This window comes from Protopterus annectens, chromosome 2.part0, assembly GCF_019279795.1.
Source record: "Protopterus annectens isolate FY-2018-M chromosome 2.part0, PAN1.0, whole genome shotgun sequence".
Lineage (NCBI taxonomy): Eukaryota > Metazoa > Chordata > Ceratodontiformes > Protopteridae > Protopterus > Protopterus annectens.
In genome coordinates, this window is record NC_056728.1 from 1,843,553,938 (window position 1) to 1,843,571,769 (window position 17,832).

Below are 17,832 nucleotides of genomic sequence, written 5' to 3' on the forward strand. Positions count from 1 at the left end.
GTTGTTCCATCATGCTGTGATATAACCTGTGTTAGACTTTCTACACTAAATCCTTCCCTTCACAGGTATTCTATAATTTCAGCTTAAATTTTTTTAACTTCTTCTTTACTAATCTTCTGCTCTACATTCCTTCTTTATGATCATATTTTTCATGTTGTGAAATTTTCCATATCTGAATGCCTTTGCTTGTATTTCTATTCCAACATCTTTGGGGTTGCTTTTTTGTTTTGATTAATTTGGCATTCTCCTTTGCATAAATATTGCACTATATCAGATCTTTCTTTCCCAGAAAGAAAGGTCTTTATTTTCAATTGCATTATTCATACAACGTTTTTTAAGTATAACAGTTTTAAGTAACTAAACTTGTTTTTATTACTTTTGTATGTATTTTCTTTATATTAATATGATGACTAATTATTATTTATGATTTAACAAATGCGATTGGTATCTGGAAACATAAATAAGGGATGGTTTTGATACCAAAATGTACTCCGAAGAAGTCCTTGACAATGTAAGGCACAAAAGTGCTTAATACTGGTTGCTTTTTATTTTATTAAAATTTGATTAAAGTTGGTTCTTGACATTTTTTGGTCCTTTGCTATCTGTTTTTATTGTATATCTCTTTTTATTTAACTGTTTGTCTGTGACCTGTGCTCTGCTTGAAATTAGCCCACTACGAATCACTTCACATACCTATTAAAAAAAACAATGACAATAAAATTAAATGTGAATCCATTCAAATCTACTGTGAAATTTTATCTATGCATTTCACAAAGTCATACATTTTGTTTGGATTTCTCTATAACTATGGATACTTCAGAAAGAGGACATTGTTTTTTTTCCATTGTTTCTTTTTCTTTCTGCAGAGAAAAGGTTTTCCGGGTACAGCCTAAAAATGAAGAACAGGTGAAAATTATCGCCACACTGACAACTTTAGTGCAGGTAATTACTACTGCTAAAGTAAGAACTTATACTTTTTAAGTAAAACATATGTATCGTTTATAAGGAAGATACATACTACAGTAAAGGTACACATTTCTACTACTTTCATTATAGTAATTGATACGTCTTTATGTGATCCAGTAAAATGTATACAGACTCATTTAAGAAAATTAATTCTCTTTTATGCAAAGAAATAAAGTACAGCGGTGTGAGGATCTTGTCATAGCAGTAGATATTCAGGTCTAGAATCTATAATGTTTGGGGTACCTCTATGAAGAGTCTTTACAATCCTGCAGTGCTATTGCAAAAGTAAGTCCTAGATCCACCCCTGAGTGTGACATCATACCAGGAACATGTGCCCTTCATACCTGACGTTACTCTGGTATCACAAGTATACTGAGTGCATGTTATGCCATGAATAAGTAATGGGATTCAGAGAGTCCATATAAATAAAAATGAGATTCAGAAAGATTTCATGTAAATGAATCTCATTAACTCTTTCTAGTGTAACCTGTATACTGAAAAACCTGCCTCATAGCTACCAATGTCTTCTGATACCAGCTGTTCTCTCAGCATCACCTGTATGTTGGATGTGATAGTGCATGCATGACAGAAATGCTGATTTCATTAAATTTGTGGAAGTTATAACTCTGCTTTTAGCAGACTGGATCTATTTACTGTTTCTGAATAAGAGCTGCATTATCTCATCTTGATATAGAACCCTCTGCATGTCCTAACAGCTTATTTTAAAACACAGACACATTCTGTTTGGCTTTGAAATCATATTAACATCTAAGTAGTACTGATCCAAGTCTGCTTCTGCTGATGATGATAATTTTTTGTGTTCAGTCTCCCTCTCAGTGGCTTCATTCTTTTACTTCCTTTCCCTCCCTGTGGATTTTTTTGCTCTTGCTCCCTTTGAACCTCAAGTTGTTGATTTTTCTGTTGCTTTTATTCCTTAGCATATCATCTCCAGGTCTAGTCTCTTGAACTCTAGCTGTACTCTAAAACCATTCAGGACCACATTAAATGGTCCTTTAGCTGCCTGGTGTATACCTACACTCCATGCCAGGCAGTCTTTACATCCAGTGGACTGAACTTTGACTGTCCAGAAAGTGTCTATCATGTCATGCCTATTAACACCAGTATGAGGAAGACCTTTTCATTTGCACTCTTCAAGCAACTCTACCACCAAAATCAAGGAAATGACTCAGAGCTCATCTTATCAGTGCTCTAGCTACACTTACCAAAAGGTAAACCAATTGTTGGTAATGCATATTGTGGTATATTTTGCCTTGTGGCTGCAATAGTGCATATAGTTTGGTAAAAACAAATGAAGAAACTGCCCATTAAGTTCTAATTCCTAGAACAATGACTAGAGCAAATGGGAGGAAATAGAACTAAAAATTGTGTTGATCCACGTGAAACATGAAAAACCTTTTGCAATACCTAGAATATGATGCATTTTAATAGGCATCTTTCATATCTAAAGAAATCATCAAGGCTTTCTGAGGAAGTAAAAAAAGTTTGATAATTTGCCTTTCTGCATGTTAAGACTTTAAGATGTTTGTAGTGAGTAAGGGTTCAAAATTGGTCAGCAGATTCCTCTCCATTCTTTGATACAGCAGAGGATCTACAATAATGACATGTACCTTTGTAAGGAGAATCATGTTCTTTGCTCAAAACAGACCCTTCCCCCCAAGCCTTCTTTCTGATTTTGCTTGGAACACACTGGAGTAAGCCATTAGCCCCCTGACTGTCACAATGTGCTGGGCTACCAACCCAGAATCGCAGTAACATGGGAGCCTTAATAGCCCTGATCTATTGACAACTGCAGTACCTGCAGTAGAACCCTGTGTTGCCAATCTCTCTATTCAGACTTATAATGAGTCCACATCCAGAAGTATGCACTCTTTCTAGAACCATAAACACTGAAATAGGTGACTGACCCTGAACAAAATATGTTATGTTTTATCAGACCCACTAAATCTTAATAACAGAATTTCTTCCACTTGACAGTGCCAAGCACGGCTAACCTTACTCATAGGCCGACTAGGCAGCCACCTAGTGTGCTTGGAGGGGCACTCTTTTTGATTGATTGATGGATTGATTTTTATTTAACACAATCAAGCTGTAGGTTTTTTTTTTATCTAAAAGTAAATAAATAAAATGTGGTGCCCTGTTTCAGTAATACATGTCCACCCCACAGTGTGACAAGTGCCACATCTGGGAGGTGCCCCACTTGACCTGACCATTCAAGTCAAGTAATGTCAAATTAGACTTACATTGCATTCAGATAGGAGGTGTGAAGCAGTCTTGCTGATTGGTGTTAGGGTTAGCATCAAAATTATGTATTTTTTTAAGTTCTAAAGTGTGGTTTTACTGGCTGACTGTATCTTCAGGGAGTCTGCAGGGACATTCTGCTAAAATCTCAACAATTGAGAGAAATGCTGGGAGACAGATGCATCATAATACTTAGCTCACTGCTTCTTTCTCACAGCATTCATCTCCAACTGTCCAGAATGTCTCTACAGACAAACTGAGAAAAAGGAAGAAAGAAGTAATCTGGATGGTGTAGGTAGGGCAGCATAGGGATGCACTGGGTGGTGTGGGTGAGGGAGCTGTGGACAGCAGGGGTTTGTGGTGCCTAGGATGTTAGTTAACCTAAGGCCACCCCTGGTGCCAAGTAACACTTTAACCATTCTAGCCACAATTTCCCTGATATCATCTGACAGTATTGGATCATACTTGCAAAGTCTAAATCCCAGATATTTTAGAATGCATTAAATTGGACACAGCAATTATTTTCTTAAGATGAGGTGATGGATAAACGGTTGCTAGAAGGGGCTATGACTTGTTCCCAGTGCACACCTCAACATACAGCTTTGTGTAATTAATTTGTTAGTTAGCTAGCTAGTTATTTAGTTTGCTGGTTTGTTTACTTATTTAGTTACTTACTCCTCCTGGACCTCTTAAAATGGAATCATTGGTCTAAATAGATTCTCATTATAGAACTGTATCTTATACTTATTGTATATTTTTCTGTGCCATAGATACCAGATTCCTGGTGGATCCTCTTGTAAATAGTTTGCTGTATAGATCAAACAGCTAAGCAATGTAGGGCAGTCTTGCTTGATGCCTTGATGGGTCAGAAATTGCCTCTCCCCAGGGCTCACAGTTTAGTAATGATAGTCTGGCATTTCCCAACCTGCTGCAAGTTCAAAGTGAGTGGAATGGTTCTAGTAGAGATGGATTCCCCAAGAAAATTATACCTAACAGGGTACAAGCTCAGCCTTCTATGACCAATAGATCAACAAAATGAATCTAAACATTTTGAGATCCTTCGTTGAAGGCTGTACGTCAGGGCTGGTAACCCGGTATGTAAAAATCCACTACCAATCATTAGCGGACCGGAGTTCCGCTGTGGCGACCCCTAACCGAGAAAAGCAAAAGAAAGAAAGAAACAAACATTTCATAAGATACCAATGACTTTGCCAGCTTTATCTAGTGAAACTTGAGCCAGTACTTAACCTGCTTACTACTAAATGAGTTTGTGCTGCTATATGTTGCCAATATGATCTCATAGTCTCATATTCTCAAGACCTGCTTGGGTCCCCTGACTATGAAGATATTCATAGTTCCATGCAAATAATTCCTGAAGCTCCTGCTCTAAGAATTCCCGCAGCCAACAGCTTATATGCCTGCCCTCCAATTACACCTAACTCTATTGGCTATTAGCCTCACATGGAATGGACCCAAACCCTGTGTGAGGCAGAAACCTCAGCTATCGTATATTATTAAGTGTCCTCTCATATAAAATGACCTGCAGCTCTGCCTTTCTCAAGACACTAGATAAGACATGTCAAAGGATCCAGTTGCCCCAGGTGCATGCAGCTCTGCCTTTCTCAAGACAATAGATAAGACATGTTAAAGGAACCAGCTGCCCCAGGTGCAAGCTGTTAGGGGCATGATTTGCAATGCCAATTGAGCAGAAATGCAGTACTAGCACCCATTTAAAGAGTCACAGATGGGCAGAAGCATGGCAATTTAAATGAATGAATGAATGCCTGTGTTAGTAGTTGTCTGACTCTGTAACTTTAGCAAGGAAGTGGCTAAGCTTCTTGTCACAGTTCAGAGAAGCAGAAGACTTTTTGGGTACATTTTTTGTCTTCACTTTTAAGTTGAGGGAGCACAATTTTGGGGGACTGCTCAGTGCACCAATTTGGGTAGCTACATTTCTATCCTCACAGATCAAAGAGTTATTCAGCTTTCACTTACCTCTGTCTTTTAACCTGATGATCTCCTTCCTCATCTGTCTTATCTGGACTTGCTACTTTCCTTCAACCTCCACCTGATCAAGTCCTCTCAGAAAACTACCTTAAACATAACCCACACTGTCAAGCACACTGATGCTATGCTTCATTCTGTCCATAAAACTTTTTATAACATACCAATTTATCCACTCAAAAGTCATTATTCTTCAGAAAAAAGCAAGGCACTTGCCAAGTGTAACATTCATGAGTCTATTGCCACTTCAGAACTCCTGGCTTTGGAATCAAAGATCAAAGTAGCTCACATTTCACCTGCATCAACTGCCCCATATTACATCTGGTAGAACGCAAGCAATATTCAAGTCTATTTGGTACCCAATGGTGACTGAGATATAAAAATAAACCCAAGAACCCATCCACCAGGTGGAGGTTTTGTGGTACTTTCCTCAGTAAATATTATGGCACCATAAATAACTCCTAAGTTGGCCCCATTACATGCAGTTCTGGTTCCATCATTAAATTCAGGTTCTGTGCTACTATCAGTGGGTCATACATCATTTTCCATAACTTCCTTACCATCTCCACCATGACCTTCCAGCCTGTTGGGTGGTAAGCTGAGACCAGTACATACCTCTGTTAAAATGTTTCCTCCCAGACCACATTATCAGCTCACCAAATCTGCAGTAGAGTGACAGTGCACTACTTTTCTCCTTACACAAGTGTCCTGATGGCCTTCAGAGCACCTCATGGATGAAGTCTGGAATTTATGAACTCTTTGCCACAAAGATGCTAAACTAATATCACAGAATATGAAAGAGTCAGTGGAGAAGCCATCAAACCCAACAGTCTCAGCAAAATTTCTGATCTGTTGCATTTCTTATATTTTGTGTATATTGAATGTTAATATTCCAGAGTGTGAGTCACAAAATGTGGTTCTGGGAATTTGGGACAGATCCTTCTATTTACAGAAGTCCCAAGAGCACTGTCATTGACCCTCAAGGCCAACACACAATATATAGGGCCACATTCATCCAATTAAGGGCTCCATCTTGACTCTCAGACCATCATTAAACAGAAGGTTACTGTACAAACAAGTCTGCCTGCTCTTAGCATACAGGTAGTGCTATGAAGGATTGCTATACAGGTCTTGTCTTCATGCAATGCACAGCCTGTGCTAGATGAAAGATGCAGTTCTATAACAAACAGTCTAGATCAAGTCTAATGGATCGGTGAACCTCCCCATTCTGGAGTATACAAATCCCCAAAAACGTGTCAGAAAATCATTACCACTCTCTTATGTTGCCAGCTCTTACGATATTGCAAGATTTCCCATCCACAAAGATGACTGAAAATGCTGTAGTATCCCCTTAATTAATCATCATCATCATTGTTCTGACCCACTATGTGTTACAAAATACATATTCAGATGATATAGCAGCCCTGGTCACTAATGATTACTGTGATGTGTCATGGCATGTCATAAACACATACTCAGATTGGACAGTAGTACTGTTCTCCTAATCATCTCACCCCCTTTCTAAAAATGTATGATACTTATCAGGGTAAAGTGTTGGCTCTTTTTCTTCATTACCTTCCCACTCCCAAGAAATAAATACAAAAAGCGTTTAACCACTTGCTTTTTGGGTAGTTCCCCTTTCCATGAATGATTCTTTGACCTAAGACTGTAACAGAGCACTAACCCAGTTTGCACTATGGCCATTTCTCCTAAAAAACCCCTGTGCCCACATGGAGGTCAGAGAACACTCTTTTTATAATCCTGTTATTCATCATGATAGCCTAAGTATGTCAGAACATTCCTTTCTGAGGGTGCAGTGACCATTTTCTATAGTGACTGCCATGAAACCAAACAGATATATTGAATCGTGCTTACCTTTTTGTTCAGTATACTTCCTTTTTAATGATCATCCCGCCACTTAGTATGTCAGAAACCCCTTACTTTGATGGTGTGTTGTCCCATTCCAGTAATGATCACCTCAAACCTCAAGCATTAAAAAATAAATACTTGCCATAGAGGAAAGTGACCTATCTCCTGAAGATCAGTCTGATCTTTCAAGCATGCCAAGAAACACTTAATGATATTTTATAATGAATAGCTCTCTAGTGACTGCTCTGATACCTAAAGTGTGTCAGATACAGGAGGACACTGTATAAACAAGCTGCCTGCACTTTGCACACAGGAAAGGCCAGGTCTTGCATTTCCCACATTAACTACCCTGACCATGAAGCACTTGGTATCTGTATTTCTGCATATTGCGTTTTCAGGTTTTGGAAGTAATTAGAGTTAATCATCTGTCTGTACATACAAGTCAAGCCAAGAGAGAGCCTAAAGGAGCAGGGCACTTCACAAGGCCATTTTGGAACTAATGTACACCACCTGATCTGTCCACTGTGAGAGTGAACTCTATACTTCCTAGCAAAGGATAATAAAATATTTCAACAAAACAATGGATAAGATTTAACATTATAATCTTTTTATATGTTTTTATTTCCTTTGTTATGATCTTTTTCTATGTCCTTATTTCCTTTAACATTGTATTCTTTTTTGTCCTTATTACCTTTAACATTATATTATTTTTATATGTCCTTATTTCCTTTAACATTATATTATTTTTATATGTCCTTATTTCCTTTAATGTTATACTATTTTTATATGTCCTTATTTCCTTTAACATTTTATTCTTTTGATATGTCCTTATTTAATTTAACATTATATTCATTTATATGTGCTTATTTCCTTTAAAAATATATTTCTTTTTGTCCTTATTTCCTTTAATATTATGTTCTTTTTATGTATAATTACATTGTATTCACTTATAAGTCCTTATTTCCTTTAACATTGCATTCCTTTTTTATGTTCACATTTTCTTTAACATTATATTCATTTATATGTCCTTATTTCTGTTAACATTATATTATTTTTATATGTCCTTATTTCCTTTAACATTTTATTTTCATATGTCCTTATTTCCTTTAACATTATATTCTTTTTATATGTCCTTATTTCCTTTAACATTATATTCCTCTTATATATCTTTATTTCCTTTAACATTATATTCATTTATATGTCCTTATTTCCTTTAACATTATATTCATTTATATATACTTACACTACACAGTATAACCATTTATATGCCCTAATTTCCCTAACTATGGCTATTATACTTCCTGGTCCCTGTACCATACCTATCAACCTCATAGAACAAGAAATCTGGACAAAGCCATACATAAAAGTGGGGAAAAGTCCCAAAAATAGGGACAATTTTAAAATATTGCTCTTACAAACTTAGAAAGTTGATAGAATTACAGGTTTTGCATTAGCATGAATTTTCTGAAGGGTTTGAAGTCTGAAACTCAAATGGCTGTCATTATTTTCTAACTTCAGTCCTTAATGATTTGCCACTAATTTGGCAGAAAACCACAGTTTTATGAAAAATGGACCAGAAATATGAGGCAAAAATCTGGACATTCTGTGAAAATCTGTACAGTTGAGAGGTATGCCCTGTACGTCTGTCTCTCCCTGTCCATCATCTGTAATCTTCTTGACCTTTTGCATTTCTACCTTAATTATTATGCTACAGACTAACTCTGCTGTGAGCCATGTGTTAAGCACAGCTTCCTCCTCATTTTGTTTACATGTTGTAAGTCATCACGCTGGTCACAGATGTACCTAAACATGCCGAGTTGTCCAGCTGTGGTACTCTGTATGCAAGCATTAAACAGTTATAAGTTATTGGGATTCACAAGCTGATACCATTTGTTTGTTTGTTTGACGGAAAACCAGGTAGATGAGATGATACCAAATGCAGCTGTGTATAGGAAATAAATAAATTATATATATAAATACACATACACACATATATATATATATATATATATATATATATATATATATATATATATATATATATATATATATATATATATATACAGGAATATACAATGTATAGGAGCTCTCAACTGACAGTTTGCTAGCTCGCCATCCCTAACAAGTGGAAATCAGCTGTTCTGGTTGCAGTGTAACCATTTTCAGGTAACAGCCTCAGATATTACCGTCCTTCTCTTATTAGCCAGAACAAATATGTAACTAGACCAGATTTGTACAGAGCTTAAAGGTACTCCATGGGGGAGGTGAAGTGCAACCATTTTTTAGGTCTGAAAAAGAAGCTTTATTCTAACTACTCATGTTCAAACTTTATCTAGTAAGGTTAAAAGTCATTCACTGTAAAGACTGTAAGGTTGACTGGATGCCTCCTTGCAGGCTTCTGCTCCCTCATGAGATCTGCACTCCATGTGCCTCATAGCAAACTGTGACTACTTTCTCAGACAGAGGTTATCTGTTCTCATGCAGTCTTGTTTGACATTTTGACTTCCATAAAGTAATGTACCAAGATAGCCTCAGAAATATGCACTGGTAGATTACAGCATTATATATCACTGTAGGATATATTCCTCTGCTTCTTCAGCCAAACTACAACAGCTCTTTAATTTCATTAATATACAACTGAAAGCGATTTCTCAGTGACCTAAATGTAAACAAGATAGAGACTGACCACAATTAGTTCAACACTTTAATCTCCACCCTAGGATGATCCCTTCTTACCAAGCTAACTGAAAAATGTCATATCTCTGTGTTCCCAAAACAGTTTAGTAACTGTAGCCTCACGTGATTCATCTGAACACCACCTCCAATAATTATTTCTAACCATACCTTGCCTTCAGTCACTGATTATTACTTATTAGACTAACAAACCACTAAATGGACCCCTTTCCTACTAAACAAGAATCAACATATCACATTCAATAACATCACAAGCATTCTAAAATCATTCAAAGCAATGTTTCCCCAGCCAAGAGCTGAAGAGGGAAAGTTTATCAAAAATGCATTTTATATATGGAAAGAGAGGAGATATTGGGAAGGCTGATAAGGAAATGGGGAAGGACAGTTAGCAGGGGCATGAATACAAATATAAAACAGTTCACACAAGCAAAGCAGATGTGCAAACACTAAGAGGGGGAGACGTGGGCTGAAGAGAGACAAACAGATGGTGGACAAATGGTGATGACAGGAGTGGACAATGCATAAGGGGTAGGTTGTGGCAGAATGGTATGGGGATACCCATGTCTGGGGATAGTCTGGGATACAGGCAACATGCTGGCTGTTGACTGGTGCAGAGGGATGTCAGTGGGACCCATTAGGTGGTTCAGGCAGGTCAGGGTGATCAGCTGCTTGAGACAAATCCTCTTCTGGTAGCCCAATAGTAGGGTCTCATCAAGCAAACAAATCTGCAATTTCCACCAGAAGAGGCATAATTCTGGTTACACAGTAGGCAACTGCTCTGTCAAGCACCTCTTCCAGCATCTGCCATATTGCAGGCTGTACTGCAGTGAGTAATTGAGCTTCCTGCCTAGGACAGGTTAGAACTAACCCTAGAGAGGCACTCCTGGCCCTCTGACTCACAACAGTGACATATGGGCCATTTAAAGGTGGCAACTTATGCACCTGCATTGCCCTGGCATCATGAAGACCTGCAGGAAAAAGACCAAACAATAAGTGAAGATATTCTCTGAATCAAAGCTATAGCAAGGACAAAGTGAAAGGGGCAGCTACCACAGGTACAAAGCTTTTGTGAGCATGATTAGTGGTTTTAAAGAGGTAGATAAAGCCTTATCATCCACAACAGCCAAAGTCAAAGTATGATGTCATACAGAATAAACATGATGCATGACATTTTACTTAAAGGCTATGCTGGGCAGTGATGGTTGAGTCGTTCCACATACACCATACAGAACAGAGTGGGTTTCAGACAGGTATCAGGGGACTCACTGACATGTGGTTGGACATCACTGCTTTGGGAGGTGGCCATATCTCTGGAGGCAGAGAAGGGGCTGCTGCTTTAAGGGGTACTCTGTATCTTAAACAATGTCATCCAGTATCAGGAAATCATGACACTGTGTGATCATGATCTGAGTCCACAGCAATGGCTTGATGTGACAGGAGTAAAGATTGCTTGTACCATGGTTATTGCATCACTGTGAGAACAGAACCTGTATGCAGTCCAGTGGTGAGTTGTCTTGTCCCTGGAGACTGGAAAGTGACTCATAAATTTATAGGTTCATAGGTAAGTATTAGGTTAGCTACCCTTGTGGGTCATTTTAAGGTTTGCCAATGTCCCTTTCTGTGCTTGACCTAACCTATTCCATTTGATTATAGATTGGCCTTACCTATCCTATGGTTGATAATTATATATTATCCCTAATGAGAAGGGACTTGTGCATGGGATAAAGCATTTAGAAGATGCCCCTGTCCTTTAATAGTACAGGGGACGGTCCTGGGGTAAATTGTTTGTTTCACTTCTATAGATCCAAGTTGCACTTGAATATGGACAAGGATGGACTTTGTTTTATGTGGATGAGGAGTCAGTTCTGGAGCAGCTGTATCCTTTGCAAGATATACTTGTCCCTCTAAACCATTCTGTTGATGTTGCAGAAGAGGTTTAGATCACCAAACCAAGTATTTCTGAAGTAGTTTGACTTACTGATTTGCAGTAAATCCATCAGTGCTGGGTAGGAGGATGCCTTGTATGCCAAACACAGGTCACCTCTTAGCAGTTGGTAGGATACCAAGTATAGTGACAGGCCTTTGAGTTGGTTTATGTAGGATGTAGGCCATGTTGCTTTAGCCTTGTATCTTTTTAGTGAGGTATCTTTGTGGGAGTTCCAGTTGTGGCATGTATTTGGATTCAAGTATAGATATCTGTATCTATCTATCTATATTGCTATATATATATATATATATATATATATATATATATATATATATATATATATATATATATATATATATATATATATATATACACACACATATATATATATATATATATATATATATATATATATATATATATATATATATATATGAAGAGAGTTATCTATCTATACATTGTATTTGATTTTGATGGATTTTTGTTGATTTATGTTTTCACAGATTGTAATTTCAATGCTTTGATAAAAAAAAAATTGTGTGTGTGTGTGTGTGCGTGTGTGTGTGTTGCGTGTGTGTATGTACATGTGTGTGTTTGTGGATCCACTTAAAAAGGGTGACAGTGAAAAATGTGCACATCAAAAATCTTGACCCAGAATAATTGGAAAAAATATTGACAGCACACAGTGCATGCTCCAAAACATAATCTTGGAACATGCAATTTAAAAACAATGTTTTGCATGGGGCAAGCACCCCTGCACTTCACATTTCCCCAGCTAATTATATATACCAATTCTGAGATTACACAATGCCAGGAAAAGGGAAAATGGCACTGTGTGTGTGTGTGTTTATGTGTGTGTGTGTGTGTGTGTGTGTGTGTGTGTGTGTGTGTGTGTGTGTGTGTGTGTGTGTGTGTGTGTGTGTGTATCTATCTATATATCTATATCTATAGATCGATATATATATTTATATATATATGTACACACATATGAATTATTACTGCTTATATGAATGATTATTGTAAACCTTGTGGTATAATTTGCCCTCTACTGTTTGCCTCCTTGCATGTATAATTCCACTTGTTTTTTCTGAATGTTCATACATGAGCACTGGTCTTGGTTGAAAAGAATCAATAGACTACCCCACCTACCTGTTTAACAGCTTGCAAAATAAATACATAAATAAATAAATAAATAAAATACCAGAAAAAGAGACTAGTAGGATTTAAAGTTTATCACAACAAGTCCAATACACTCAGGCATTTCCTAATCGCCTTTACAGGCCTTTGGGACCCAGGACTGAATAACGCAAAGCAGAAGAAATGAATTGGCATTTTCACTAATCATTGACACACCTCTTCTTCCTCCTCCTCCTCATCATCAATTCCCCTTTTCTCCTATTTTCTACGTGGGGTTTTGGTGTTGTGTCAAATGTCGCCATTTCTCTTGATTCATGGCTACTGTCTCATGTTTGACAATCATGCCTGACTGTCCCAGATCTTCCCTCACACAATCCATCCATCCTTTTGTTGGACATGCATGTTTCCTCTTGCTTTCTTCCTATCTGTCACACATCTTCTTTACCAGATTGGCTTCTGCTTTTCTGTACATGCGTCTGACCCACAGTAATCTGTTCTCTCTGGCCTTCTCTGCAAATGGAGCTACTTTGGTTTCTGCTCCGATGTGCTCATTTCTTCATCTGTCCTACAGTGTGCATTCGACCACCCATCTCAGGCACTTCATCTCCATCACTGCTAGCTTCCTCAACGGCTATGCCTTTACTGCGAGGTTCCTGTACCATGCAGTAGTACTGGTTGCATCACTGTTGTGTACACCTTACTTTTCAGTTTCTTTAGCATTCTTCTGTCACACACTACCCCTGACACTCTGTGCTAGTTGGCTGCAGCCCCTCTGATTCTAATTTTTAAATCCTTATTCAGATTCCCCTTCTCCTCAAACACCCCTCCCAGATACTTGAAGCTGTTACCCTGTTCTACTATTTTAACTTCTATCTCAGTTTGTAGTTTCTTATAGGATCCCGCAGGGTGATCTGTGCAGTGTGTTCTGTATCATTAGGGTCTCCATCCTCCTTGACCTCCTGTATCTTTGCAAATTAGATAGTGCCACTCATTCAAGAACCTGGTAAAGAAAGCTTCACCAACAGATAAATCAAACACTCTGGGCATACAAATGTAATATCTAACTCCTACCCCACTTCTGAAACAAGTTAAATATAGGGCAGAGTAGAATACTTCAAAATTAAATCTGGACGATTGCATGGCTATCCATAAATTTACTCCAAGACCTGATTTTCCCTTTTTGAGAAGCAGGGCTGTAGCATGAGTGTGGGCACTGGCAAAGCATAGATGGTTTTCTGACTCAGTTGTCTTGTATTTCTTATGATCCAGTGATACTATATGTTTCATTATATGTATGAACTGATACAGAAAGTTTTCTAAGTTCTTGTTTTTCTTTTATACACTGAAACATTCTGATTTGCCAAAGTATTTAAGTATTTGAAATTGTTGAGTTTGTGTCCGATCAAGTTCATAGTTATATTACCAAAAGTGCTAACCAGTGAGCCAGTAAAAAAGATTAGTGGCTTTTACTTTTTAGGGTGCTTTTATCATAGATATTTATGTTTTACTTTTCAGAAGCAGAATCAGAATCACATTTATTGGCCAAGTATGCACACATATAAGGAAGATGACTCCAGTTTCAGTGACTTTCCAAGTATAAATTACATAAACGACATACATACAACTATTAAGAACAAGACAAACAACATACATGCAGCTATTAAAAACAAGATAAAAAAAGTAAATATACATATACATACACAAAAAAGTAAATAAACATATACATATACATACAAGGTGCAAAATGCAACTCAGTCCAAGAAATACTGAAATAAACTTTGAAAGGAACAAGTATTAGCAATATGTAAACAATACTGCAGAATTCTCAGAGGCGTAGGAAAACGAATACTCCAGCCTAATAAGCTGAGTTAACCGTTTATGAACTTGATGGCTTGTGGAAAAAAACTGTTCTTATATCTGCTTGTTTTGGTGCGTATTAATCTATAATGCCTGGCTGATGGTAATAGTTCAAAAAGATGGTGCCTGATGTGAATGGTTGCTGATGATTTTCCATGCCATTTTCAAGACCCTGGATTAGTACAGGTCCTGTAAGGAGGACAAACTAGCACCAATGATATTTTCAGCAGACTTAACTATTCGATGTAACTTATTTGTGTCATGATTAGACAGAGATCCAAACAACACTGTTATGGATGAGGTGAAAACAGACTCAATGACTGCTGTGTAGAACTGAATCAACAGTTCCTATGGGAGGTTGAACTTCCTCAGCTTTTGCAGAAAGTACATTGGCTGTTGTGCCTTTTTTATGATGGACCCTACATTGGTCTCCCACTTCAAGTCCCAGGAGATTATAGATCCCAAAACTTGAAAGATTCCACAACTGACACAGTAGTATTAAATATAAAGGGACAGGGATAATATTGTAGTATCACTCCTAAAGTACACTGACATCTCTACAGTTTTAAGTGTTCAGTTCCAGATTATTCCGACTATACCAAAGTGTCAGCTGCTCAACCTCCCATCTGTATGCAGACTCATCACCATTCCTGATGAGCCCAATGATAGTTGTGTTGTCTGCATATTTAATAAGTTTGACAGAGGGGTCCTTAGACGTGCAGTCATTAGTGTAGGTGAAGAATAGCAGTGGGGAGAGCACACATCCCTGAGGGCACCTGTATTGATTGTGCCATAGCTAGATGTAAATTTCTCCAGTTTTACCTGCTGGTTCCTACTGGTTAAAAAATCGGTGATCCATTGACAGGTGGAAACAGAAATGGAAAGCTGGGAGAGTGTCAAGTGATGAAGTTCTGGAATTATTGTATTAAATGCAGAGCTGAAGTCCACAAACAGAATCCTTGCATATGTCCCTGGGTTGTCAAGATGTTGCAAGATATAGTGCAGACCCATATTAACTGCATCATCCCCTGACTGGTTCTCTCAATAAGCAAATTGAAGGGGGTCCAACGAGGGAGCTGTAATATCTTTTAAGTGAGCTAACACCAGCCACTCAAAAGTGTTCATGACCACCGATGTCAAAGAACAGGCCTGTAGTCATTCAGTCCTGTTACGGTGGATTTGTTTAGGCACTGGAATGATTGTGGCTTGTTTGAAACATAAGGGAACTTCACACAGCTCTAATGATTTATTAAAAATCCGAGTAAAAACAGGAGCCAGTTGATCAACACAGATTTTTAAACAGGAGGGTGAAACCCTATCTGGACCACCTGCTATCTTAATTTGCTTTTCACTTCACTTCACTTAGGACTTTTTACCAAATATATTTCATTTAAAATAATGTAATTTCTGACAGATTTCTTTGTCTGTGATACTGAAATTATGTTTTCCTAATAAAACTTAAACAGGTTATTGGTGAAGTCACGTGTTAATATTTTAACCTAAAATTTACACTGTTTTGAAAATAAATCACTCACAAATCTGCAATTATTTCTACTATCCAGGATTTTATAATACTTTCTCTACTTGAAATCAAAGGAAAAAAGAAAAAGGGCAATGGTGAATGTAATATTAGAAATACAAATGCATAAGCCAATGTAGCAGAGTCAAGTATTTTGGAAACAAATTACTGTAGAGTAAAGACAGATGCAATAACTGACAGCATGATTCAAACTGACCAGCTTAAATATGTGGTAATACCAAAGTAATACACAACTTTATTCCTAGGTGACTCGAACTACAAAGTGTATTTCATAATTCACCAAAGTAATGCACAACTTTACTCCTAGGTAACTAGAACTACAAAGTGTATCTTGTAATGCACTTTTCACATCATTGTCACATAGTTCTGGCAAAACGGTAAGTCCAATGTGGAGTAGGAGACCATAATCACTTCCATTATCAGTCTGAAAGCACAAGGAGAACAAAGGAGCACCTCTGTAATGGAATGGACCAAGCAATGTTACAGGGAGAGCAACAGTGTTACTGGAGATAAACCAGTCAGCAACTGGCAGAAGAAGGTCACTGACTACTGACACCTGCAGTCTGGATACAGAATGGCTTATGTCAGCATTCATCAGTGCAGTGTTCTGACGTAGACACAGAGGTATCCTTGATGAAGAAATTTCAGAAGTTTTCACTTTAGTATGCAAACAGTCTGTTCTTGAAAAACTAGACATTTTTAGAGCTAAACTTATTCTATAGATTTAGGGAATGAGCTTTACATATCAAGGTCGTTAAGCCAACAGTACAAGGTGAAATGTGCATTAAACAAACCAGATCTTCAAGTATTCAATTTATCTGTTTATTTATTTATTTTATTTTATGTTAGAATAGTGATTCCCATTGACTTCAAAGGATAAAACACACAAGTTACAGTATTTAGATCTGATGTAAATTTTAATATTTTTTGTAGCGTCCGTATATTTAGTAGTGCAGTGAAGGTTATGTTATAGTTCATTACTTTTTTAGTTAGTTTATTTTCAGTTAATTTTGAAAGTTAGAATCAGGTACATTATGCTGGTAATGGTGTTTTCTGACTGGCTAGTTGCAGTCATTGTTTTATGCTTTTTCTATTATTTTAAAACATTTCATTCATAACTAAATGAATTTCACTTCAGAATGGATGAGTTAATTTAGGCTATAATATATTTGTGTTGTTGTGTCCCATGAATTTTGTATCTGCAGTATATGAAGTTACTTTTTTTACATTTAAATATAAGGAGCATGTGTCCCATATTTTTTTTTTACTTTTTTTGTCTTGTATTACTTTTTCTTTAAATATATGCAAATATATTTAGATGAGAGTCTGTGTTTTATGTGTGTAGAGAGTGAGTAGCATAAAATATGGCAGGTTTAGATGAATTTTAACAGCTTTAGTGATAGACCATGGATGCAGGTGTGTAGTTAAAGTGCTGTTGACATGCCAAGAAGGTAGATAAACTTCTAATGATGGACATAGTTGGCAGATAAACAAAAAGTTGTCTGCGTGTATGCATGTATGTGTTTGTACATGTGCACACAGGGAAGTGTGTGTGTGTGTGTGTGTGTGTGTGTGTGTG

At 37.3% G+C, this 17,832-nt stretch overlaps 1 protein-coding gene across 1 annotated transcript in view; it reads left to right on the forward strand.

Moving 5' to 3' along the window:
* LOC122792897 (carboxypeptidase B-like) overlaps positions 1-17,832 on the forward strand; it is a 531,601-nt gene that overhangs the window by 68,571 nt on the left and 445,198 nt on the right. The window contains exon 2 of the mRNA XM_044060455.1: positions 867-942. Within this exon, the coding sequence (XP_043916390.1) occupies positions 867-942 (76 nt within the window). The remainder of the gene's footprint in view (positions 1-866; positions 943-17,832) is intronic.